This window comes from Ciconia boyciana, chromosome 1 (genome assembly GCF_034638445.1).
Source record: "Ciconia boyciana chromosome 1, ASM3463844v1, whole genome shotgun sequence".
NCBI lineage: Eukaryota > Metazoa > Chordata > Aves > Ciconiiformes > Ciconiidae > Ciconia > Ciconia boyciana.
In genome coordinates, this window is record NC_132934.1 from 219,716,401 (window position 1) to 219,741,398 (window position 24,998).

General features: G+C 51.1%; 1 protein-coding gene across 14 annotated transcripts in view; it reads left to right on the top strand.

Moving 5' to 3' along the window:
• STIM1 (stromal interaction molecule 1) overlaps positions 1-24,998 on the top strand; it is a 105,165-nt gene that overhangs the window by 45,911 nt on the left and 34,256 nt on the right. For 12 of the 14 annotated variants that reach the window (XM_072851045.1, XM_072851052.1, XM_072851047.1 and 9 more), the window contains 3 exons: positions 8,147-8,261; positions 12,998-13,109; positions 14,350-14,465. In XM_072851045.1, coding sequence (XP_072707146.1) covers positions 8,147-8,261; positions 12,998-13,109; positions 14,350-14,465 — 343 coding nt within the window. The remainder of the gene's footprint in view (positions 1-8,146; positions 8,262-12,997; positions 13,110-14,349; positions 14,466-24,998) is intronic. The other 2 variants (XM_072851056.1, XM_072851057.1) reach the window with 1 other exon arrangement.

Here is a 24,998-nt window from a genome sequence, read left to right on the forward strand (position 1 = left end):
CTGACCGGCCTGTAGTTCCCTGGGTCTTCCTTTTTTCCCTCTTTAAAAATGGGGTTACATTTCCCCTTTTCCAGTCAGTGGGAACTTCACCAGACTGCCACAACTTCTCAGATATGATGGATAGTGGCTTAGCAACTTCATCCACCAGTTCCCGCAGGACCTGCGGATGCATCTCATCAGGTCCCATGGACTTGTGCACCTTCAGGTTCCTTAGTTGGTCTCGAACCTGATCTTCTACAGTGGGCCGTTCTTCTTTCTCCCAATCCCAGCTTTGCCTTCTGCGACTCGGGCGGTGTGGCTTGAGCACTTGCCGGTGAAGACTGAGGCAGAAAAGTCGTCAAGTACCTCAGCCTTCTCCATATCCCGGGTAACCAGGTCTCCCGTTTCCTTCCGGAGGGGGCCCACATTTTCCCTACTGGACGGGTGGCCTTGGCAGTGTCAGGTTTACAGTTGGACTCAATGATCTTAAAGGTCTTTTCCAACCTAAATGATTCTATGATTCTATAAATACAGTTTCAAGCTTTACCTCACTTGAAACTTGTATTAAAGTTGCATTAAATTAATCTTTCAATCAAGGCTTGAAGCCACTGAAAAAGGTATTTCAAGAATTTTCCATGGTGAGCCAGCTACTGCCTGAGCGCTCGGTTTCTTTGCATTCAGGGTTATCAGCTCTAACCCCCCACGTGTACCCTGTAATCGTGTTTTAACTCCCTGTCTTTGGTGGTGGGACAGCTGCTGGAGATATTATTTGAAAGAATGCAAGCGGCTCAAATTTAAGCCTTTTACGGCTTTTATGTTTAATCTTCTTACACCCCTCTTCTTTCAGCGTGCAAAGCTCCCACCTCAGGAGTGGATGTAGAGGATGGCATGGCATGCTCAATTTCCCTAAACTTTTTAGAAAACGCTGCAGACAGTGACCCAGGAAGGAGCGGGTTACGGCAAGGTGCTCGTGCCTCCCCGGCAGCAGATGAGGGGGAGCACCGGCTGCGCGGGGCACGGCCGGAGAGGCTGCGAGCACCTTCCGGCGCGGGGACCCGATGGGACCCGCCGGCAGCCCTGCAGCGGGGCGAGGGTGGGCTCTGGGGGAGGCTGGGGAGCCTCTCCGGGGTCACAGGGTAGTTCAGGTGGGACGGGACCTCGGGAGGTCTCCGTTTGGAGGGTACTGATGTAGGGGTGGAAGCTCTTGCAATGCCGTGCTGCAAACGGTTGCTCTGAGTAGTCTCCCTTTAATGTAGGTTTATATGCTTGGGATTTATTTTTTTAATAAGTGGATTTGCAGCAGAACAAAGTGAGCTAACTAACGTCTTAACGTAGTTTCAGAACAGAACATGTCGGTGACTGGTCAGCCTCGCGCAGGGATCGAGCTGAGTTGGATGAGTTGCCTGGAAAACCACAGTCTGCTGTTTGCCTTTCTGTTCATCTTGTATTAATTCCTTTAATTAAAATAACCCCAAAACCTTCCTCTGTTGAGGATAAGGCCGAGGTGATTTTGAAGCTTGGGTTTAATCACCAGAAGCGTTTGCAAGCTTCGGCAGAGGCTGCGGGTCTCGCAGGCGTCGGTTGCGGAGGCGCAGGCTGAAACGCCCGTCCACGGCCCACGGTCTCTGCGCCTGGAGCGCGGCGCAGAGGGGGAGCGAGCTCTGCGCTCCCGTGCCAGTGTTCCCTTGTTGGCTGAGAACTTTGTGTTTGCATTTACTATTTCGGCCCTCTCTCTTTGGGGTAAGTTATGGGTACGTTTTGTTTGGATTAAAAGACCTGACTGGGCAGGAAGAGAGAGACAGACAGGTAACTGTATTTTTAAAACATTCTAATTATAGGTGAAATTTTGTCCAACAACTTTATGCTGTCCTTAAATCATCATTGCATTTTTCCTTTCTAGAAGTGAATCTTCAATGAAGTTTAAGATGACATCAGTGACCTTGATTAAAATGAAAGAACTGTCCCTCATGGGGGAATCGTCTAATTAGCGATCTATTTCTGCTCTTCGCACTCACTCCAAAGGCAGCTCCAGCTGTGTAGGGGCAACTCGGATGTAGGTTCACACCGACGAGTCTCTTGGATGCTGTTAGCCTGGTTTCCCAAGGAAACAAGGGTTATGTTATTGCTCGTCGGTCCCTGGCTCCTCTCCGCCTCTGATCCCACTGCCTGGGGTCAGGCGTGTTAGCAGGAAAGAGGGCTTGAAGACAAAAGTTTTCTGCAACTTCAGTGAAAATCGGTAGCTCAGAAAAGATGTTAAAATTGGTGAGCTAGCTGAGGGAAGCGATGCACGGTGAGCCCCGAGTCGCTTGGTCAGTTTTGGCCCCTTAGCACGAGCCCAGCGGGGAGCTGGCGCACGCCGGCACCTCTTGCCCAGGTGCTCAGAGGGGCGATGAGCAGAGACCCAGCGATGTGGGGGGGTGTAAAGGTTCGGGGGGGAATGCAAAAATCATGCGAGTAGTTGGAGTTTGTGCAGATTGAAAAACACGAGGAAAAAAACTCCATAAAAATCACGCTTCGTGGAACTGCTCATTTTTGAGCGTGCTTTCAGTCACCGAGACAAGAAGTTCGTCTTAACCAAGAAACCCGTGCAACTCAAACGCCTCACCCCTTTGAGAGTGGAGGAAAGCGTACTGGTCACAGGATTTGGCAGGTGGAGAATTAAAATGTAGGTCCCTGTGTTTAACGAGGTTATGTAAGCCCAAAACGGTTCGTAATTGTTTTTTCTGGAGGGGGTGGGTGCGTACCTCTGCTTCGGAGCCTGCGGGTCCCTGCCAGTGCCTCCAGCACTTGCTGGAAACCCAGGGCCAGAGCAGCTGTGAGCAGAGGGCACGAAGAAAAAGGGTTTTCCTCCTAAAACAGAGGTAATTTTCTGCCACAGGCTGCTGTGGAGGTCCGAACTGCGGGTGGCTTCAGCAGGGATTGGATGTATTCCCTCCCCAAGTATTGCAGTTCCCCTCGGTGTCTATGCAGGGACCTGCTCCTCGCCGCCCCACGCCCCTTGCAGAGGTGCTCTCCCGTGGGTGGGCATTTCTGAAGGGTGTGCAGCAGCTGGCTTTTGTGTGCCTCGGGTTCTGCTCCATCTCGTTATATACAGAAACCCATTAAGTTATAAAAGAAATCTTGACGTCAAGCGGTGTTGACAGGCCGAATCTTCCCACAGTGATCTCAGCTCACGCTGGTTGTTGCTTGTAGCGGCGGTTCTGTTCCCCTTGCTTTTGGATGGTGGGATCGTGGTTTGTCTTTCTCTGAACTCGGTGGTGAGACTCTTGGGTGACTGCATTTCCTTCTGTCCTTGTTGCGGATTCACAGACTGGCTGAGGCTGGAGGTGGTGTGGGGTGGACCTCTGGAGGTGGTGTGGGGTGGACCTCTGGAGGTGGTGTGGGGTGGACCTCTGGAGGTGGTGTGGAGTGGACCTCTGGAGGTGGTCTGGTCCAACCCCTGCCCAGGTGGGGTCACCCAGAGCCGGCTGCTCAGGACTCTCAGTTTTGGGTATCTCCAGGGATGGGATCAACAGGGTCTTTAACACTTTGAAGTGCTGCTTTTCGGTGGTTTGCAATTAGGTCAATGTTTTTGTGCAGCGGTTCCTGTGCCTGGTGTTTTGGACATCCGGGACTCCCGTGGCTACTTTATATATATGCAGATTAGCATACACGTAACGTGCATGCTTGGTACAGTTACCTGTGCACGTGAAATCTGTGGGGAGTCCCTCCAATGGGGAACAAATGAGAGCTATACACCTTGAAAATTGTTCGTGCGGTAGATGTGGGCTCTGAAAGCGCCCTGAGCGCCGCTGGCGTTGGGGACGCAGGTGCGCTACAGTCTGTGCAACAGGCATTCCTATCGATCCGTGCTGGTTGGCAGCACAGGGTGGCTGGAGAAAGCGTGTTTGGCAGTAGTACGTGTCTGACGGTACCAGATATGGAGCTGGCGGGTCAGCAGTCAGCTGAAAACATCTCGCTTTTCTGGCTTGGGTCAGAGGAGCAGAGCTGGGATGCCCCCCCGGCACCAGCAGCCCAGCAGAAGGCTTCACCTCCGAAGACCATGCTAGGCAGAGTTTGGCTAATTTGCTGTATTTGCACTATTCTTTTTTGTCTTTTCCCCAGAAGATACGAAGGGAAAACCTGCTTTTGAGGTTTCCCCGGGCTTTGGTGCGTGCAGCCCAGCTCCTCCAGCTCCCCAGCCAGCCTCTCCGGCTGCGCCACGCGCGAGCAGCTCATCAGAGGGAAGGGCCCCGTCCCGCGTCCTCCTCCCCGCTTGTTTATAGGGATGTTCTCACCGCAGCCAGCACCGTCCCCTCCGGAGAGTCCTTGGGGTTTGTTTTGGTGATCGTGTGCTGAAGGAAAGCTGCGAGAGATCACTTTTCCTTTCTGTGCTCCCCGAGCTAAATATACAGAGCAGCAGCTGATCCCTCCGGTCCCGGTGGGAGCTGGCAGCCGCACGGTGCGCAGTGCCGGGTGACATTGCCGCGTTCCCCCTCGGTCACGAGTTAAGGATCCGGGAGGCCGACGACTTCGCCTCTCCCTGCCGCGGGCTGGCATGGCTGCCTGCCGGCGTCTCGCTGCTGCCTGCGGCGGGGCACGCAGGCGGGAGACCCGGACGGCAGCGGGCTGCCCTGCTGAAGCTGCCCGAATTTTCCCATTTTCCACATTTGTCTGCGAGACGGGAAGAGCAGCTGAAGCTTTCGAGAGAGCAGAGAGGCGCCGGGCTGAAGCTGCGGGTGCCTGACGGTGGCTTCGGTAGCATCCGCAATGGATTTGTGAAGAGCCTAGCAAGTTGAAACTTTCACAGATATTTTTCATACCCCGTCTGATATTAAAATACTATCTCCTTATCTGGAGATGACTTTTTTTTTTTTAATTCTGTTGCACACTTAAAAGACCTGTAATAAAGAAGGCTGCATGGTAATCATGCACTGGATGATGCATGCAGGCATGTGAATGTGAAATTTAATTTCACATTCGTTTTAATTTTGTTAATTTTGTTCTAATTTTGTTGCATATGTTCGGCACTGGAACGTGAGCGATCCTCTTTCTTCTGTTTGATTTCCACGTACTTTGCTTGCCTCCCACCTCACGCATCCCTCCCGCATACAGGCTAGTCTCAAATCTTGTTAGTCTTTCTCATGCTCTCCCGTAATTTTTTTTCTGATATAATTGTCTTCACTCTTCTTTGGTGTCTCCTGTTTCTGGCCTGTCTTCCGAGATGGGAGGCGGGTGGGAACACACGGGAGCACATTATTATGACAGATGTGTTCCCTGGATGAACGGTGATGTATCTGCTGACCACGCTGACTATATATATTTTTTTTTTTTCACTAGCGGCTCAGCCTCGCTGCCTGTAGATGGCCTTTGTTTCAGCTTTGATTTGAAGGTGCAGGTCAAATCTAATAATAATTTTTTGGATTCTTACTCCATTGACATAAAGCTGGTTCCATTGTGCTGTTTAGTTGAAGTTTTGGTGATATTATAATTCAAAGAAAAGCCTGGAGTCCCAAAAGCCCAGGCTATATTAATTTATTATACTCTCTCTATCTGTCTTAAAATTAATTTAACATAAATACTTACCGAATATTTCCTGGCTTGTCTTACCAGGAACAGAAATCTTCGGATGTACCGCAGAGAATGTTCCTATTCAGTTTGATACATCAGTCTTGTGCAGCAACTAAAAATACTTAGCTAATGATTTTATTATAGATATATATAAATTATATTTTATGCATTATTATAGATACAATAATTTCATGTTATATACACACTAATTTTCTATATAAATATATAGAAAATAAAAGCACCTAGATATTCTTTTATACATATCTTCTGAATGTAGCTGTCCCTATAGGTATCTGTAGGTAGGTATGTGGTTCCTCTCAGTCCCCCGAGGTGCGGTTGCTGCGGTCCCGGCTGGGTGGCCAGAGGAGCGTCGCGCGGGCAGGGCGGTTATTTTCTTTTGTGGCTCCACTTGCAGTTGGTTCAAGATGTTCCAGGAGACGAGCTTCCACCACCAGCGTGCTGTGTGAATTCTGTAAAGGAATCCCTGGCAGAATTCGCGTCAACACCGAAACTCCTACAGAATACCGGAGACTGTTATTTGGCAGCGTCGGGTGATTCTGATGCCCTACGTTTTGATGCAATCAAATACAAGGTCTTCTAGAACCAAACCGGTGCTTTTCAGCTGGCAAGCCTCCCGCTCCTTCCTGGAGAGTCTGGAAGCTGGGGATTTGCTGAAACCCAGAAAAGCTGATTTTAAGCTTTGCCTCGTCTTTGAGCGAGGAGTAGCTCGTGTTGTTTATCTGATCAGGCAGCATCGGCTTTGTGATGAGGAAGGTTAAAGGGTAACACCGACCTGCAAGCGTATCTTTGCAAAGTGGAAGAAAGGTACAAAAAGCTAAAATAATAATTAAAAAAAAAAAAAGTGTTACTGTGATTATACATAACAGTGTATATCCTCCCTTATTTTCTGAGACTCTGCAGTAGCTCTTGTATTTCACCTTGGATTATTGCGGGGTGGTTCCAGGACTGCAGTCAGGATTCCGATGCGGAAGGCGGTCGCTGTTCCGGCTGCCCGCCCGCCCTCCCTGCAGACCCCTCTGTACCTGCCCAGACCTGGCTGCTTTGCCATCGGCCGGCTTGGTTCCTCCTCAGCAAAAGCTTTTTTCCGTGTTTCCTGTGGCTGCTCTTGTGCCCCGTCTCTCCCCAGAGCACCGGGGGAGCACGGGCCCCGTCCCTTGGCTTTTCTTCTCTGTCTTTCCAGCATTACTGGGTTAAAGCTTCTGTTGCCCGTCTCATTTACGGTGCCCTGCCTGCAGGCATCGTCTCGCCCAGGCTTGAGGTAAACTTTTGAGCACTTACTGTTTCTCGTAAGAGGATGTATCCTCTTAGTTCTAGGTTTACAGCTTGTTATTCCATAACTATCCGATGGCATCGGAGATGGGGAGATTCCTAATGGAGTGCTCGATTTCAGAAGTACTGCCTCGTTCCTTCGATAGGTGCTCTCGGGGCTCGGGTCTCTCCAAGGGGAGGGCACAGGCGGCATAAGAAGATTTTGATTTCTGTGCCAAGAGAGGGAGTGGCAGGAGAGAAGGATGATTGCTGCCGCACGTATGTGCGTGCCTTGTGGAAATGCGGTGACCTCTTCTTACGCTGGTCTGTCAGTAAAGGACTTAGAAAGCAATTGATGGGAAAAGAACCAGCGGAATGGTTTGATGTCTGGAAAGATTGCTTTTCTTAATGAGAGGCTGCAGCTCCTAAGCTGACTGGCTTATTGTCGGCACAGCCCGGGGCAGAAGTCTGCTGGCAGAGGGCTGCTCGGCAAAAAGGCGGCAGAACAAAATCCTGAAGCTGGAGCTAGGGGAAAAGGTGTTCAGCTACAAGTAAGGTGCAGGTCTGTAATGGATGGTGTTCTGTATTAGAGCAACTCAGCCGCTCTCCTGAGACCCCCCCGGGGCACTGTCCCCAGCTCTGGAGCCCTCGGCACAGGAAAGACAGGGACCTGTTGGAGCGGGTCCAGAGGAGGCCACGGAAATGATCCGAGGGCTGGAACCCCTCTGCTGTGGAGAAAGGCTGAGAGAGTTGGGGGTGTTCAGCCTGGAGAAGAGACGGCTCTGGGGAGACCTTATTGTGGCCTTCCAGTACTTAAAGGGGGCTTGTAAGAAAGATGGGGACAGACTTTTTAGCAGGGCCTGTAGCGATAGGACAAGGGGTGACGGTTTTAAACCAAAAGAGGGGAGATTCAGACTAGATCTAAGGAGGAAGCTTTTTATGATGAGGGTGGTGAGGCACTGGCCCAGGTTGCCCAGAGAGGCTGTGGATGCCCCATCCCTGGAAGTGTTCAAGGCCAGGCTGGACGGGGCTCTGAGCAACCTGGTCTGGTGGAAGGTGGCCCTGCCCGTGGCAGGGGGTTGGACTGGGTGGTCTTGAAGGTCCCTTCCAACCGAAACCATTCAATGATTCTGTGTACTGGGGAGATGTAGTTTTAATCAGAGATTAAAAGACCAGAGATGCTGCATCTCAGACGTAGGACTTTGCCATAGAAATTATGTGACAACCTGTGGATATAATAATAAAGAAGACGTGTGAAAGTTTGTTGGTTGTTTGTTTTTTTTTTAATGCTCCTCGTCTCTCTAAAAGATGCATCAAAGAATAATCCCACTGTTTATTCTTCTCCTAGTTCTTGAGGGAGGACTTGAATTATCATGACCCAACAGTCAAGCACAGTACCTTCCATGGAGAAGACAAGCTCATTAGTGTGGAAGATCTCTGGAAGGCCTGGAAGACATCTGAAGGTAAAAAAGACAAACAAGGAAAATGAAACTTCCCGCTCCACCCCTCTTGCCATTAAAGTGATAAACGCTGTGGATTTTATATAACCTTGGCAGCAGCGTGTGTGTACCTCCCAGGAAGAACATGCTGCTGCTGCTTTTGCTGCCTTGTGCGAGTAGTCTTCCAGCTTCCTTTTTTGGGGGGGCCTTTCAGGATTTCGTTGGTCTTGGTACTTCCCAACTGTTGACGCTGGCGTCTGAGTATGGCTGTAAAAGTATAAATTGTTGTTTCGTTTCTCTGCCCCTAGAAACGTGTATTAAAATAGAGCCAAATACTGCCCTGTTCCAGGTTCTCCTTCAAATACCCGGTTTCAGCTGGTATTTTTATGGGGTAATAAATACTCATCCTAAATATTCAATAGAGCTGTGTGGGAGTTTTCCTGCAGATCGTGTTTTCCGTAGAAGAAATTTGCTGAACCTGAAAAGCTCCTTAATCTAGTGAGAAGAAGGTAGAGTAAAGCCCTAGAACTGGAAGTGTGCGTAAATACATTCGATGTAGAAATAAGCTGCAAGCAGTTGAGAATGGGATTGTTCCTTGCAGCAAGTTAACCCAGGGAGGCGGTGGAGGTTCAGTCACTGGCGGGGAACTTCCTGAAACTTCTGCGCCTTGGAAGCGCCTGGAGGTTGGTACTGCTTCCCTGGCTGCTGCCTGCGGGGAGCCCCGCGCCCCGGGAAGTTGCAGCGCCGGCTGTTCCGGGCACCGGGAGGGTGTCCAAGGTGGTCAGGAAAAGGCACGATTTCACTTCTACTTTTTCCCTGACCAGAATTTTGGAATTTCTTTTTTTGGGAGATCTTAAACCCAATTTTTCTTTCTTCTTTCTAGTTAAGAAACTTTTTATTCTCAAATTTTGGGCTTCATTACAGAATGGTATTTTATCTTAAGACCACTAGTGCTACTAGGAAGAATCTTCGGTGCCTTGAAAATGAAGGTGTGGGGGAGGGTATAGGAGTAGAAAGATTGCACTTTTGCAAAACATAGGTGTAGTGTTGACTGTGTGATGCATTTTGATTTACTTACTGCATTGTGAGTGGCGTTTGGTGCAGATAGCGTTGGTGTAACGCGTCTTTCTGTGATCGGTGGCATGGACCGTTTCTGCCAACAGCTCCCTTTACGCCTCCTCTTGTGCTTTTCCTTTTCTCTCAGTGCGCTAGTTGTAATATTGCTCTCAAGACCTGGAACGTCTTTTTTTTTCCCCAATACTTTTAATTGCTGCTCTCCCCTTCACTTACAGTCTTTTCCCTTCCCTGTGTCCTCCAAGATCAGGTAATCTTATCCCAATCTTATCAACCCCCATCACTTGAAAAATTGGATTTTAATCTTCTGATCAATTCATAACTTATAAGCTTTTCCATTTCTTATTCATGTCCTGTTCCATTTGTATTTGATTTTTCTGTCTTAGCCTATACATTACTTAGGGGTAGGATGCGCGCAGTGTCCTCAGAGCACTGTGTGGATATACCCGTAAGTGACGTCTCAGTCCCTCACGATCCCAGGAGGACTAAATAAACACTTAGGTACAGCATGTGAAAGGCGGTTTGAAAACACAGTGGTCCTGTGCGTGATCCTAGAGTTGTTTATCCAGGACCAGACTCTCCGTCCCGTGGAGATGGGCAGCCACGTGTTGAAAATCCTCGTCCAAGCCCACAAAGTCGGGACGATGCTAACGAGTCGCTTTGTCTCCTGTGTTCCAGGAAAGCCTCATGCAAGAAATATTTCTTCCATTATACGGCTGTTTACAGACGGCTTTGCCTGAAGTATATTTTAATGTTGGCTGGGAAAGGGTAGAAATCGTTAAGGGATGGAGGAGAGCGTCCCATGATACTCCCCAGGTCCCTTAATTGCTGAGCTGCTTTTGCTCTCTCCCTGCTTCTGACACACATGGGACCTGCCGTGGCTTTGGGTAGAGCTGCTGTGGCTAACAGTTTTCCTCGTGGTGGGTTTAGTTACCACTCTCGTTCTCCTTTCTCGTCATTCTGTATATCTAGCTGATAAAATAAATTACTGGTTTCCAAAGGATAGTCTGATATGGAGCCTAACCTTGGCATTGGAACCCGAGTCGTAAAACTAGTAGAATCAGGCTTGTAGAAAAGATCTGCGCCTTCGTGCAGGCGTGAAAAGCAGCTTTGAAAGGGCACCGAGGTCTGACGGGGACGGGCGCCCGGGGCAGCTGTGCCCGGTTCCGACGGGCGCCCGGGGCAGCTGTGCCCGTTCCATCTGTTTTCAAGCCGAGTGCTTTTCCTCCCTGCCATCGCTGCTGTTCCTGGTCATATGTGTAAGCTAAAAAGCTGTTTCTGCCCCCTAATTATCCAAAAATATAAAGGTTGTGATGTTCTTACCAGGTGTTGGATTTGATAGGGAAAGCCCTCAGTAAGCGCGGCTCTGCCAAATTTGTTGCAGTAGCAGATCGGAGCGTTGCAGCAAGGGTGCAGGGCAGGGGAGCTGCCCCTCTTTGCACTTGAGCGCGCTGCCTGACGCTGCCAGCGTGTTTCTCGGTGATTTCTTCCCAAAATAAAGACCTCTGGATATGTAAGGCCAAAAGGAGAGAGATGAGCCGGGGGCTTCGGAGGAACGCGGGGCCTGGCAGGGCCGGGCTGCGCAGGGGCTGTGGCGCGAGGCCGAGAGGCGGCTGTTGGCGCGGGGGCTCGGCTGCTGGCGTGGCGTGGGGATGCGGGGGACAAGCCCCGCGTCGCTGGCGGGGACGGGGGAGCCCTGCCAGGCCTGGGGGGAGCAGCGAGCGGCGGGAGGCAGCGGTGCCGCCGCTCCTCCCGCGCGGGCAGCACCCCCGTGCCGCCACGGGGCCCTGCGGGGCCAGCTCGCCGCCCCCCGGCACCTCGCGCTGGGCTCTTCGGGGCGCGCGGCGAGTCCTGCGCCCCGCGGGCGCCGTTCGCCTCCCCGGCTGGCGAGCGCTCGGTGGTCTGCGCTGGCCGCGTGCGCTGGCCGCGCCGGCTGGCCTCGTGCCCTGCAGCGCTGCCGTCCCTGCCCGGGCTTCCCCTGCCTGGTTTGACATCTTGCTTGTGGCCACAGAAATAAGTTTTTAATGTCTCGTGGCCACAGAAATGGGTTTCCCGCAGTTTGTGGGCCAGGGACCATTAGGTGTAGGGAGTTTCCTTCAGCGAGGGCAGTGTGCTGGCTTTGCGTTTGCTAACCTGCGCCTGTGAGTCACGGTGCCAGCCTGCGAGGAGGTGACACCTTTTCAAGTCTTGCTCTCCTTGGCTCAGCGCTTGGCTGTCGTCCTGTCCGCTCTGTCATCTTTCCGTGGAAGGCATTTAGCTTGTTGGAGCGAGCTGGGAGATGTTTCTCATATTTGTGGGACAGCTCATTGTTGACATTTAAGAAGTGCCGCGCAGCTCTGGGCTCGGCAGCCGTGCAGCCCTCGGAGCCAGCAGTAAATGGGCCTTTTCTCCACTTGGCTGTTGGAAAGGGCGTGTGGGAGAGATGGACGGCTGTTGGGCCAGAAGCGTGCGAGGTGGTGACGGTCAGCAGCGGTGATGTCCAGCACAGCGCTCTGGGCTGCTGGAGGCTGGGTAAATGCCGCAAGAGCTCAGCCTATGCGAAGCAAAGACAGAAGCTGGTAAATTAAAGCATAGCAAACCCCCCCCATCCTATGAAAAAAATCTGCTGCGTGATTTTCTTTGCTTTCACACCATTCCTATAAGTACGACAGAACTAAGTGGCAAAGGCGGAAGCTTCATTCCCAAAGGTTTCCTTAGCGGTGCCTTTGGAGCTGTGTGTCAGCTCCAAAAATGATCCACACATCCACGGGTCAGGCAGCAAAGGGGAAAAGCTCGCCCAGTTCACGTGGGCTGCTGCACCCCCTTCACCTCCTCCCGCAAATCACTTTCTCAAGCTGTTTACAACCATTTTCTTACAGCATTTCTCCCCTGTGGTTTTTTTAAATTGATACTCCCGTGGTCCGCAGGTCTGGAGGAGGGGGTGAGGCTTTCAGAGCCTGTTGCCAGATACGTTAGCTGAATTCCGTTTTTCAGGGGTTTGGGCATGTGGTGAGGACGAATGTACTTTGTTGGGAGCTTGGAGACAGCAACGTCACTTGGATGGTAGAAGATGAAGCGATTTCACTTCTCATCTGCCAGCACTTTGGGTGTTGCCTCTCCGAGGATCTCAGCATCGGGCCCTTGGGTGGTGACGCTGCAAAAGCGTGAAGCCCGTGAAGCACCACCTGCGCCAGCACTGTCTGAGGCTGCTCCTTTACCTGCTGGCCTCGCTGCGTGTTTTTCTTTCGTGAGCTGGAAGCACGGTGTGAAATCGACCGCTGTGAAACGCTCGTTGTCAGAGGCCGCTGTTGGGAAAGCACCGGTCCTTATGCGCGGTGCGGTGGTGTCTGTAAAGGCTAAACGCGTGGCCCATCTTCTCTGTGCTGAACCTGTAGCAGCCCATCCTGTAGAGAACAGACTAGAAAAACAATCAGACAAGCAAACAGGTAGAGGCTGAGGACCTGCAGGATTGCCTGGAGTATCCCAGGGGGATTATTTCTTGTCTAATAGTCCACAGGATTTAGTGTCCCCGCCCCGGCTCACTGCGTACTTCATAGGAATGTATTTGAACTGCAGATATTTTTGCTTTGCTGCAGGTGATAGGATGAGGTATGTCTGGTGAAGTTAAGCTGTTGTTGCTGGCTTGATGATTTTAGATGCTTAGTAAAAATATTAAGCTGCTTGCTTGTTTTCTACCTCTCCTACAGTGTATAATTGGACAGTTGACGAGGTGGTTCAGTGGCTCATTACCTACGTAGAGCTGCCACAGTACGAAGAGACCTTCAGAAAGTTGCAGCTGAGTGGACATGCCATGCCCAGGTCAGTGCTCACTGCATTGTCTTGTGTTCCTCTGGGATGCGTGCCAGGGAGAAAACCAGATCTGAGGCAGCTCATAACATCATGTGCAATTCCTCAGCGTGTACGGAGCCAAGTCTAATTCCTGTTCCGCTTTGGTTATGTTTAGAGGCTTCGGCTTTGCTGTGGTCCTCTCTGCAGGGAGTGATTTAGCTGTAAGTGAGTGTGTATCTGCTGTGGGTGAAAAGAGAGGCTGCAGTCCAAATTGCGTGCTTGTGAATGCTGTCCTTGCTGCTTTGTGTGCTAGACTTCACCTGCCTACGCCTGAAGCTACCTATTTAGAGCTAAAACCCTGACCTGGAACAAAGCAGACCTGGGCTACGTCCTGGCTCTGCCACAGCCTTCCTGCATAACCCCAGCCCGGTCACAGAGCTTCTCTGTCGTCGTTCATCATCCTCAGTGAAATATCATCTGTGCTTTCCGGGTTGCATCTAAGTAGTGTTGAAGTTCCCAGTTCAAGGGCTACTGGTTATATATCTCTGCACCACCCAGCACTGGTACGTGCTGAGCTTTGTTCACGCCCCTTGATGCTCCGGCAAAGGAGACTTCTAAGCCTTGCGTTCCCCAAGAGAAACACTGGCTGCAAGTTGGCCTAAACTCGTAACAGGTTTGAAAAGACTCAGTGCAGCTTTTTGGGTAAAGGTTGTTGTCACTCAAAGGGGCCTGTAAACTGACTGGGAAGGAGGGATTAACTGGGAATAAAATAAGGTTTTCGAGGCAGTGCACGCTGTGCCCACATTTCTTCCAAGTGAGAGGTATGGCCTTATGGTCTATGAAATAAGATGTCAAAGGCTAGCAATATAGGTTTGATTAAAAAAAAAAAAAAAAATTAGTGATTGGTAGGACACCAGAAGATCGGTTTTGATAGGAAATCGGTAACTGAGGTTGTCAGGATTAATGAAATAAGCGTGGCCTTGATTTTTCCTTCCCTCTCTGTGTAAAGCCAAAGACACTGCTGCTTAGCTCTTTCATAGAGATATCCTATACCAGAGACGGCAATATTTGAGGGATTTCTTTTGCCCTGATAGCCTGATAGGAGGAGAAATGCAATGAGCAGGACCTGAAAGGGAGCTCTCAGCTCCTGCTTATTGCATTTCTCCTCCTGTAGTCTCCATGTTACTAATTTTTGGTCAGTTATTAATCCAGATGGATATGACCAAGCCCACTTCTTTTATTCTATAATTGTTTGTTTTTTTTTTTACAGGCTAGCAGTGAACAACGCTACCATGATGGGAAGTGTTCTGAAAATGACAGATCGCAGCCACAGGCAGAAGCTGCAGCTGAAGGCTCTGGACACGGTGCTGTTTGGGCCTCCTCTCTGTAAGTACCGAAATTCAGAGTCCTTCGGCTGTTCATCAAGAGGATCTGTGTCTGCTCAGTACTGAACAGCAGAGAGAGATCTGTGTGAACCAAACTTTGTCCTACGCAGCCTCACCTCGGTCAACTATCCCTGGTATAATTCCCCTGAAACAGGAACAGCTTGCCTCTGGATTTATCGGAGCAGGCCGGTAGCCCGGAGGCATCCTGCCTGCTGGGCTTGCGTTTCCATCTCTGATGGGCCGCTCGCAGGGGTGTGGACCCGCTGTCCTGCTGGGATCTCCCGTGTCTGCGGGGTGAAACCTTCCCGTCCTCCCTGCTCGTCCTGGTGCTGACCGTGCGGTGAGGTGTGCAGCTGCCCCGAAGGGGATCTGCTGGAGGGGATCCGCCCGCTCGGGGGGAAGCGGTGCTGGGGAGCCCTGGGGCTCCGTCGGTGACTCGGGCTGCAGGTTACCCGCCTCTGGACGCGGGCAAGAGCAGCGTGGGCTGGATGGGAAGGCATTTAGGATGGATGAGAACGAGGGACTGAGTTCCTTTGATGCTGATTGTAGGCGTCTGTTGGCGCGATCTCGAAGCCCTCTGATGCTTATCTGGGCGCTGCTCGGGGTGCTCCTTTTGCATTCGTTCCGTCTGGCTCTTGTCTGCTGTCTCTTTATTAAAGGTGCTTTTGTCTCTCTGCCTCTTACTCATGTCTTTCTCATGAGCTTTAGATGCTTTTGGGAGGTGAACAGAAACCTTGCTTGATCAGGGCCTGTTTCTGCTTGGCGTCGTGCAGACGAGATGGGTTCGTAAGGCAGACTGTGCTGCCCGTACGCAACTTGAGCCCTCTTATGCAGTGCTCCTCTTTCCCTTTTAGTTGTCCTGTGTCCCCTGCGCGGGAGGTTTAAACTGAATGCGAAGGGGTGCTTCCTTACCGTGGTGCAAATGCAATAGTCTGGGTGCAAATTCTGGCCCAGGAGCTCCCACAGCTTCGACTGCTGACAGCTGGAGGTTTATGCCGTCGGAAATACCACTTTGTGCTTCCTCTGTTCTTTACACGTTTTTTTAGGCACCTGCTACTGCCCGCTGCTGGAATAGCAGATAGGATGTCCATTTACTCTGCGGCACACGGCTGTGCTAACAATCTAATGGAGAAGTTGAGGTTTTTTGGCTTTTTTCCAGGCTTCCCTCTCTGGGCTGCCCAGCACTTGGCCAGTGGGAAGTGATAAGGCGCTTCCATTATTTCTTCAAATTTTTTTTTTCTTTTAAAGTCCAACTGTTAGTGCAGTCTTTTCTTATTTTCAATCTGTGTCTAAATTCCTGAGAAAAGGTGCAGTGAGGCAAATCCTGGGAAAATCCTCTGACTGCGCAGAGTAAACCAAGTGAAATTTATGAGGCTTGGCAGAGGTAGAAGGTAAGTGAATTAGAAGCCTAGGTTATACAACCAGCCATTTTTGCTTCCAATTATTAAAAAGCATATATTCATTCAGGCACAGTTTGCTTTTTTTATTCATACTTGGCCTGTGTTACAAGCGAAGCTTTTTGGTCGGTCAGTGGCATTGCACAGGGGTGGCGGAGACGTGGTGGGTGTGTGCCGGCTATCGCTGCTCACCGACAAAGGCTCGAGCCCGGTAACCCCTGTGCTGGGGGGGAATTTTGCAGGCAATTCTTGGATGCTCTGTAAATGGCAATGTAACTTCTTTGTAATGGTTTGAGATTAATGGCCGTGCTCCGTGTTTGAGGTACTCTGTTTCGCCATGCGGCTGTCGTGGCACTGGAACAGGAACCTTCTCGGGTCACGCAGATGAAAGCGTGCAGTGAACCGTCCTGATCGGGTTGTTTCAGATCAGTAAGGGTTTGTTACAGATTTTGCGATCTGCGTTCGTATCGGGTATGTGAATGGAGGAAATACACTTTAAATTTTTAGCTGATGTAGAGATTTAACACTTTTTAGAAGGTAATATTTGCTATTTTCTATTAACTGAATGGATTTGTCTCCAGTTCGTACTGCAATTATGGCAAGAAGTTGTTTATCTAAAACTGATTCCTTAAGGAATGGACTGTGAAACAGCAGTTTTCAACTGCCGTTAGCAGTCAGCAGTTTCGGGAAGTACTCAGTGACCTTTTAAGCTGTAGAAGCAGCGTTCGTGCAGTCATAGATTTAATGGCTTCAGATACGTTCCATTACGGTTCTTTTCGGACGGCCATGGAGGTGGTCTCCTGGGATCTTTGCTGTTGAGAGAGTGGAGCTGCTGGCAGTGGGATGTGGCTCCCAGGTGCAGGAATTCAAGGGGTTTGTCTTCTCTCTTGACAAGGGTTTTTCTTCTCTCTTGGAGATAGTTTCTGTTCACCGCAGGTATAAAAGCATTACAATAAAATCAGCCTAGATCGGAGCCCCGTGACTGCTTCCTGCAGACTCATAAAACCAGAGTCATCTCGTTGTCGGTGGGGATTATAGCACGCGTACCAAGGTACGGATCCCCACTGCCGCGTGAAGCTCGGTGAAGCTTTTTCCCACCCCGGGGCTAGAGAGCTTGTTCTCTGATGTCTCCTGTGATTTGTTGCAGAGGCTTCAGCAAGCATCGGGTAGTTGAGTGGGGCACCTGGCCAGTTTCCTTGCTGACCAGTAGCCTCCTGTAGTCCCACGAGGTCTGATTTCCTACGCCAGACTCCAGCCGTGCCATTTCCTTCTTCAAACAGGTCTGCTCGCTTGTGGGGTTGCAGCTCTGTAATTAATCCGAGTGCAAAGGAGTATGGTAAAATTATAATCTAAGCAAGATGAAGCAATTGCTTCTTTGGTGTCTGTGTCCCGTTGGTGTCCGGTTCCTGTGGTTCAGGAATTTATCCAGCACAAAATATCACAACTTCAGGTGAATCAGGAGAGGGGAATTTAAGAAAACAAGCAGTAAATTCAAAACAATAGATATTATCTTTATTCTTTATAACTGATGGAGACTGAGACGTGTCTCCTCACAGGTGGTTCAAGGCACCACGGTGGTACCGTTTGGGGTTAAAAGACAGACAACGTGCCATGCGCTGAGTTACCCATCCTGGTGACCCCTCCTGGCCACCTCTCCAAAGGCCAGCGAAGTGGGACCTGCACGTTGCCTGTGGGATTTCAGGAGAGGTTTCCGTAGCTCTGGTTCCCAGGACAGAAGTCTGCCAGACGTAATTTGTTTCACAGCTAGGCACGAGCCACGCCGGTCTGCCAAGCCGCTGCCCGACCAGCGCCTGCCCTGGGCTCTGCTGGGGGGAGCTTGCCCGGCACCGGGGAGCGCTGCGCTCCTCGGCCTCAGCCCCCCCGGGGACCAGCCGAGCACCCTGACGCCCGTCGCCCTGGCTTTGGTGCACCCGGTGCCTCCCGACCATACCGAGCTGTCTGCGTGGGTCCTGCAGTGCCGTGGGACGGGGTCTGTGCCGTTCCCCCAGCCCTTCTCGTTTGCGGTCGTCGTTAGCTGTCATCCTGAGCGTTACCCTTTATTTATTGAATGTCTGTGCGTGGGGCAGCAGAAGCGCAAGGACCGGGTGCCTGGAGAAGGAGATGCTTCCCAGGCAGGAGGTGGCACTTGTTGGAGGTTTCCGAACCAGCTGACCTTTTTTGCTTTTCATTAAGTGTCTGTTCCTCGGTGCTCGCTCTCCGGGGTGGATGAAGCCCTGTTTCCTTTGGTATAGCTTCCAATACAGCCAATTCGTTTCCCTTTATTATAACTAAAAGCATATTTGACAAGTACTTTGAGATCCGCTGAATCATTATTTGTTTAAAGCAATAGAATTTCTTAACCAAATACCAGATTAATTTATCGCTGTGAGATTTACCATCCACTTTAAATATTTACAGTTAACTGGATTGTGTTTAGATTACCTGCACCGAGACAGAAAAGCAGCTCTGCCCCATTAATAGGCTTCACAGGGTCCGTGGGCGTTCTCGTATAGTTTTCTCGGTCCGTGTGCCAGCAGCACGGGGTCGGTACGCTGGGGCTTTAGGTTTGGGTACTCCTTAAGGAGCAATAGCTCTGAACCTGAAAAGCCAAGGAGTGGGGTGACAGAGAAACCTGGCTGGTCTTACGGGGCTACTGCCAGTGAAAATGAGCACATTTATAAAAGTCTCTTTACATAATTATCCTGTGGGTCCACTAGCAAACAAAAAGGAGTGTCCAAGTACTCGAGAACGGACTGAAGCTTGGTATGGGCAGAAGAATTCTAGGTGCCATCGGGGGAATTTATTGAGCTGTTAGCTTGGTTTGGGTTTTTTAAGAACGGAGGCGTTTTATTGTTTGTTTTACGCTCTCCTGCTTACAGCAGCTGCCACCGGGCGGGCTGGAGAGGGAGCGGTGCCCGTCCCCCCGCGGTACCCTGGGGCGGTCGTTCTGCCCTGCCTTGTGCCTGAAAACGTCTGCTACTGAACAAGGCAGGCAGCGTCGCTGATCCGATAATTCACGTAGGGAAAGGAAAAGATCAGTAATTCCTATGTGTGTGTTTTCTGATATTTCAACTTGAATGTAAATAACCCGTATAGAAAGTACCGATTATGTAGATTTTCTCTTATTTTAGCAACGCTTATGTAAGTTGCTGTAAAATTGCTGATTTTCTAATAATCCATCCTGGTTCTATTCCCAAAGTAAAACTTTGTGAGACTTCTTGTTTAAAAATTGTGGCTTTGAATTTGTATCTTTCCTGGTGGGACTCTTTTGCTTAAGACACCTGAGGTTACTGTTAAGTTTTTACGACTGCACAGCTTTTTACCTTGCTTCTTTAAAACATAAAACAAAGGCAGTGCTGCAAACCTGACGCGACATTAATAGTCTCACAGTCAACGCGTAACAACGACTGTCTTTGGCAAAATTGTGTCCGTTCTTCCTTCTTTCCCCTAAAAAGAAAAGAAAAAATGTATAGAAATCAGTTTTCCCCGGTGTACGTTGCTTTTTCCGGCAGCTTTTGCAAGCATAACACGTGCCCAGGTTTGCCCGGTCGCGGTTGCTGGTGCTGGGAGCGGCGTGGGAGCAGCAGAGCAGGAGAGGCCACACGCGAGCAGGGAGAACAGGCTGTGCCAGCCCCTGTGCGGGCGGGGGAGAAATGCAGTGTGATTTAAGTTGCAATAAACCGGACGCAAACAATCCGAGCTTCGGCTATAAAACCTCTGCTCCAGAGCTTCGCTGTACACTTGGCCTCTGTCACAGAGCGTTAGATACAGAGGCTAAATAACTAAAATAGCGCAAAGTTCTGGTACAAGTTAAAAAGCAGCGAGAAAATTGATAGTATAAAGATTATCTTGTGTCGCCTTGGGGATACAACACCCCGAAGGGTCACCGCACCGGCAGCCGGTACGTGCTGTGGGAGCACAAGCCTTGGCAGGCGGTCAGAGGGAGAAACCAATGCCAACCGCGATGGGAGAGACCGATTCCCGTCCCTCCTTGCGCAGGGAGCGGTGGTGACGGACGGACGGACATTACGCATGAAAAACACCGTCTTTTTCTGCTCGACGTAGGTCTTGGGACAGTGATTGCAGCAGCGGGTCAGAGAGCTGAACGTCCCCCAGTTCTTCTGACCCGTGCCGTGCGGGGAGCCTGGGGCTGGCGAGAATAACTGCTGCGGGGCAGGGCACCCCGCCTTAGCTCTTCTGAGTGGCCTGTGCTTAACAAGGACTATCCCAGAAAAAGGTATTTTATGCCAGAACACCTCTCCTGTCATTACTTGCAGTCCTTCCCAGTATTCTGCCTTGGAAGGGCACTCATCGCCCTGGAGAGGAGTGACTTGTCCTGCAGCGGTTATTCTCACCAGCTCCTGAACAGAGAAGCAATAGTTTTGTCCGCATGAGGAAGCGGACAGATCCTGCGTGATTTAGTGATTTACAGAGTTCCCATCTCTTTTATGGACTGGTACGTTGGTAGTGCCTGTCTGACGCTCATGGTCGAGCGTGGCAGCAATGTACCCACGTAGGTCAAGCCAAGGGTGTTTGGAGCTGTACCAGTGGTCCGTGGCATGCCTAGACTGAGTATTGGGAAGATAATCTTTGAGTTTGGATGTATCGGGCTGGCAGCGTGCAGCGCGTGGGCCGGGCTCACACGTGTGACTGTAGGTGCATCGCTCTGCTACGACCTCGTTTCCCAGTCTGAGAAGTAGACGCAGTAACCAGGATTTGGATGAATCCTTTCAGTTGTGTTGGCACTTGGAAGGAAATAAGAGATATTAATTGAGCCTGGGAGACATGTTGCATCCAACTTTAAATGGCATGGCAGCATTAACGTGTGAAACGGCTGGTAGAAAGATAGTGGCCGTCCTGGCCCGCTCCTCCGCCTGTGAGCAGCCACCTCGCTCTGCGCGTTCGGTGCCTCTCCCAGCAGACCCTGACGGGAGCCCTCCGAGGCTTTCAGTGAAATGCCGTTTAAGCTGTTTTGAAACCATAATCATTCATTTGCCAAATTCCAGGCACTTCTATTAGCAATTTCAGAAATACGGGGTTGGGTGGTTGGTTTGTTTTGGGGTGGCTTGAGGTGCATGGGGGTGGCGTTGTGCACAGCGAAACAGTGCGTGTTCCTGAAAGGGACTCGGTGAAATGCCTCCCGGGAAAGCCCCGCGGCCTCGCCAATGGACGTGCTTCATGCTGCTCAGTTTGCAGTAGGTTAATAGTACTGAGAGCTATGTTCGTGGAAAAATCATCGGTAGTTTGTGGCAAATACTGGGGGGTTTTGCGAAGTTTAGTACAAAATGTAACAGCTGTACTTTTTCTTTTGTCCTTTTTCCCCCTCCTCTTTATCTTCCCAAAGTCCATTTGGAAAGTGCAGGACTTCATCCTGCTGCCTGCCTGCTCTGCAAGGCGGCATGCTCGGCACTGCAGGCTGACTCTGAAACATCCCGAGAGCTTTCGCAGCGTAGGAAAGCATGCAAACAGTGGGTAGAATAGTTACGTTTCAGATTAATTGGATTTTTATTTACCATTCTGTGAATCACATAGGGGGAGTGACCAAGGTGTACATTCGAGGTGGGAGCCCTGGCGCTGGTTGCAGGTGGTGGGAAGAGGCGAGTTCCTTGCTCAAAGCAGCCAAATTGCTCCCGTGGCCTGGGGAGCCCTTCGCTTCTCCTTGGAGAAGAGCTGCAGAGAAGAGCCAGCCTGGCTGAATTTAGCCTTTGTTACCCGTGCGTTTCTTCCCAGGCATGAAGACTTGAATTCTTCTGGTCAACCTGCATCTTACAAAGGGGAGGTCTAGGAAGCAAAAAGGCTACGTTTACATCCAGGCTGAGTTTTCCTTATAGTTTCCTTATCCGCTTGTCTTGAGCGAAAGCTGCTGAAGAGGAAGGGCGTTTGTCGAGTGCTTCTGTGGCGCAGCTAGGAACGGTTGGCGCTGGGAACGGGAGTGGGGTTGAATCAGCTCGAGGTGGGGCTGGCAGGTACCTCTGCAACACCTGAACTCGCCTTAGCTTAGGGCGTTGTGCTGCGTGGCTGGGGAGGCGGCTGTGCGGGCAGCGTGCTGGGCAAAGCGGGTCACGGCAGTGGTGGAGGAAACTGGAGAGAAAAGCTGTAATAGCCGTGGGTGGGTGGGAAACAAAGCATCTGAACAAGTCAGCCTAGCAGTCTTCTCAAAACACAAAATAAAAGGGATTCAAAATTACCTGTCTGCAGCAACTTGCCAGAATCTGCTCCTTAGGAAGAGGATGTTGTGATAATCCATCCGGAGTGGGAAACGGGGCCAGGGTTAATCTTGGTTATTTCTTTAGTGTTGACTTTACGAGTGAACGTTTTGAAAGAACGATTGAACTCTTCTGTGGCGCTTTAGATGATGGATCACATGGCGGTGTTTGCGAAGAGAAGGGGAGAAGGTGCTTGGATGTCTGCTGAACGTTTGGAGAGGGGTCCTGTCTCTCTCCCCCCACGGGGGAAAGCCCCTCCATCGTGGTCAGGGGAACCGCATCGCTGTCCCTCCTCCGTGCAGATCCAGTGCCGGGCTGCTGGGCAGCCGCCCCCGAGTCTCCCCATCCCACGGTTTGCTTTGCCTTACGTCTTTAGGCTTCCACCTCCCAAGGGAGCAGCCTGTCCCCAGGAGCCCTTCCCTGTTGGCCCCAGCTCCGCTGACGTGACACATGTATTTTGGCTGTGACCATAGAATCACAGGGTGGTTTGGGTTGGAAGGGACCTTCAAGACCACCCAGTCCAACCCCCTGCCACGGGCAGGGACACCTTCCACCAGACCAGGTTGCTCAGAGCCCCGTCCAGCCTGGCCTTGAACACTTCCAGGGACGGGGCATCCACAGCCTCTCTGGGCAACCTGTGCCAGTGCCTCGCCACCCTCACGGTAAAGAATTTCTTCCTAATATCTAATCTAAATCTACCCTCTTTCAGTTTAAAACCGTTATCCCTCGTCCTATCACGACCCTGGTGAGCCTCCCCCTCCCCCTTTGGTCATCCTTCATGCAGGGTTGCTCCCCGTACCCCATATATTCGGTCTGGGTGTCCAGCGGTGCCTCCCAGTACTGGCTTTGCCGGTTTGGCTCCAGGCTGGGTGGGCGGGTGGGTTGGGTTTCCCTGGTGCTGCTGGGCTCGGGGTGCTGCGGGAGGGAGGACGCTGCCGGACTCTGCTCCTGCCCTGCTGCTTGCTGCAGAGCCGCCGCGGGGTGCGGAGCTCCTGGCCTGGGCTGTGCTGCGCGGCCAGGCTGGCTGCAGGACCTGTCTCTGCCGGGAAAACGCTGCCAAGTCGCAGCAAAAGCATTCTCAGAAAGGGCTGAGACCGGAATGGTCAACCGACGGAGGGGAGAGGTGCTACCTGGATTTTAGCCGGAGCAGCTTGCCTCACTGAGAAACAGTCAGGGTCGGGTTAGGAGATGGTGCCAAGCGATTTCATCTGCTTCTGAAAAAAAATGTAGCTCCTGGAAAAGCTTGCTTGCTCCAGTGTCTGTGAATTTGCAGGAGAGCAGCTCTTGAAGAAGGACGCTGTCTCTCTTCTTTCTTACGTTTGTGCATCTCAGAGCTTGCTGCAGGACTGGCGTTTCAGCAGAGCAGCCAGCCGTTACCTCCGCCGCGCAGCCCGCAGGATTTCCTCCCGCAGCCGGGATTGCACGTTCGCTTTGTGTGGTTACGTTACAGCTGTTAATACAGCAATGGAGTGCTGGGGGGCTGAGATGCATCGCGGCTTATTGATCAGACTCTTCAAGTGACAGATGGCATTGATTATTTTTCAGCAGTAGATTATGTTCACTCTATGAAATTCCAGAGGTAAATGTCACACTTCTTTTAAAAAGAAAATTAAAAATCTTTATTGTCCTAAGGTAAAAAAAATCACACGCTTCTTCATAAGCAGTAGCGGTATTGCTAAGCCCTGATTTTTATTTCACCAGTTTCTGCTGAAACCCTATTCATCTCGTTCTGACAAATGGGAGGTGATTATTCCTGAGCCTGAAGGATTGCAGGTTAAATCGAGGGAGGTTTCCCTGCAGCCGCACGGCTGCTCCCGCACCGCTCCTGCGGAACAGGAGCAGCTCCCGGAGCCGGCCGCAGCCCGAGCCCCCAGCAGTTACCTCCTGCTGCTGCTGCTGCTGCTGCTGCTTCGCACCAGTTGCACTCGGTCCCGCCTCGCGACAGTGTGTTGCTCACCAGCAGTCTGAAGTTTAATGCGGCCTAAAAAGTTGGTCAGGAAGAAGAAAATGGAGCAAAGCAGCGTGAGGCTGGGGAGGGATGACCCAAGCAATGTGAGTACTGTAGCTTAATGAGTTATTGCTGCTGCTGGCGGAGCTGAGCTGGGGCGACCAGCCGCATCCACCCCCGAGCCTGGTGCAGAGACAGGATTGAGTAGTGGCTTAAATTGCCTTCATGGGAAATCTGTGAGCGTTTTACGTTTCATGTGCAACACGCCTGCTTGCGAGTGCTGGTTTGCAGGTAGTAATGTGAGCGCTTTTATTCGTCAGTCCACACCCAGGGAGAAAAACGCAGGCAGAGGAGGATAGTGGGGGCTTGTGTGGGAGAACACGCCGAGATGCCAGTCTGCTTCAGCTGGAGGCTCCAGTTGGAAATACGTGACAAACAGTGAAGTGGGATGTCATTTAACTGGCCAGCCCGCAGCACCGAGGAGTCCCTAGGCTTCCTCGTGTTTCTCCTGGGTGGCATCTCTTGTCATAGCCACGCTTTGTATGGAAAGCAGAGGAGGATGTGCTGCATCATCCAGGGTTTGCATGTCCACCACGTTATCTGGAAAACATTTCTCAGACGGAGCGGGGAAGTCTGTTTATACCCTGACTCGGCAGCCGTGATGCTCTGGGCGGCTCCGGCCACCGCCGCGGGTACCGTGCTGGCTTCTTGGGCACAGCCTTTCGCCTCAATGCAGCTACAGAAAGAAGCCAAGCTCACCGAAGACGTGTGTGTCGTGTTCGTGGGTTTTCCTTGTGTTCTTCAGGCAGGCAGTCTGCTCCAGAAGATCTCAGATTTCTATTTGCAGAATGCCCGTCATATCGCATCAGTATCTTTCTGTTAAGCTGGGATACTGTGCTGCTTTACCTCTCTTTCTTGTGCTGGCTTAGGTGTATTCCTCATTTCTGGCTCTCAGTCAACCGGAGCAATTCCTCCCAGCCACA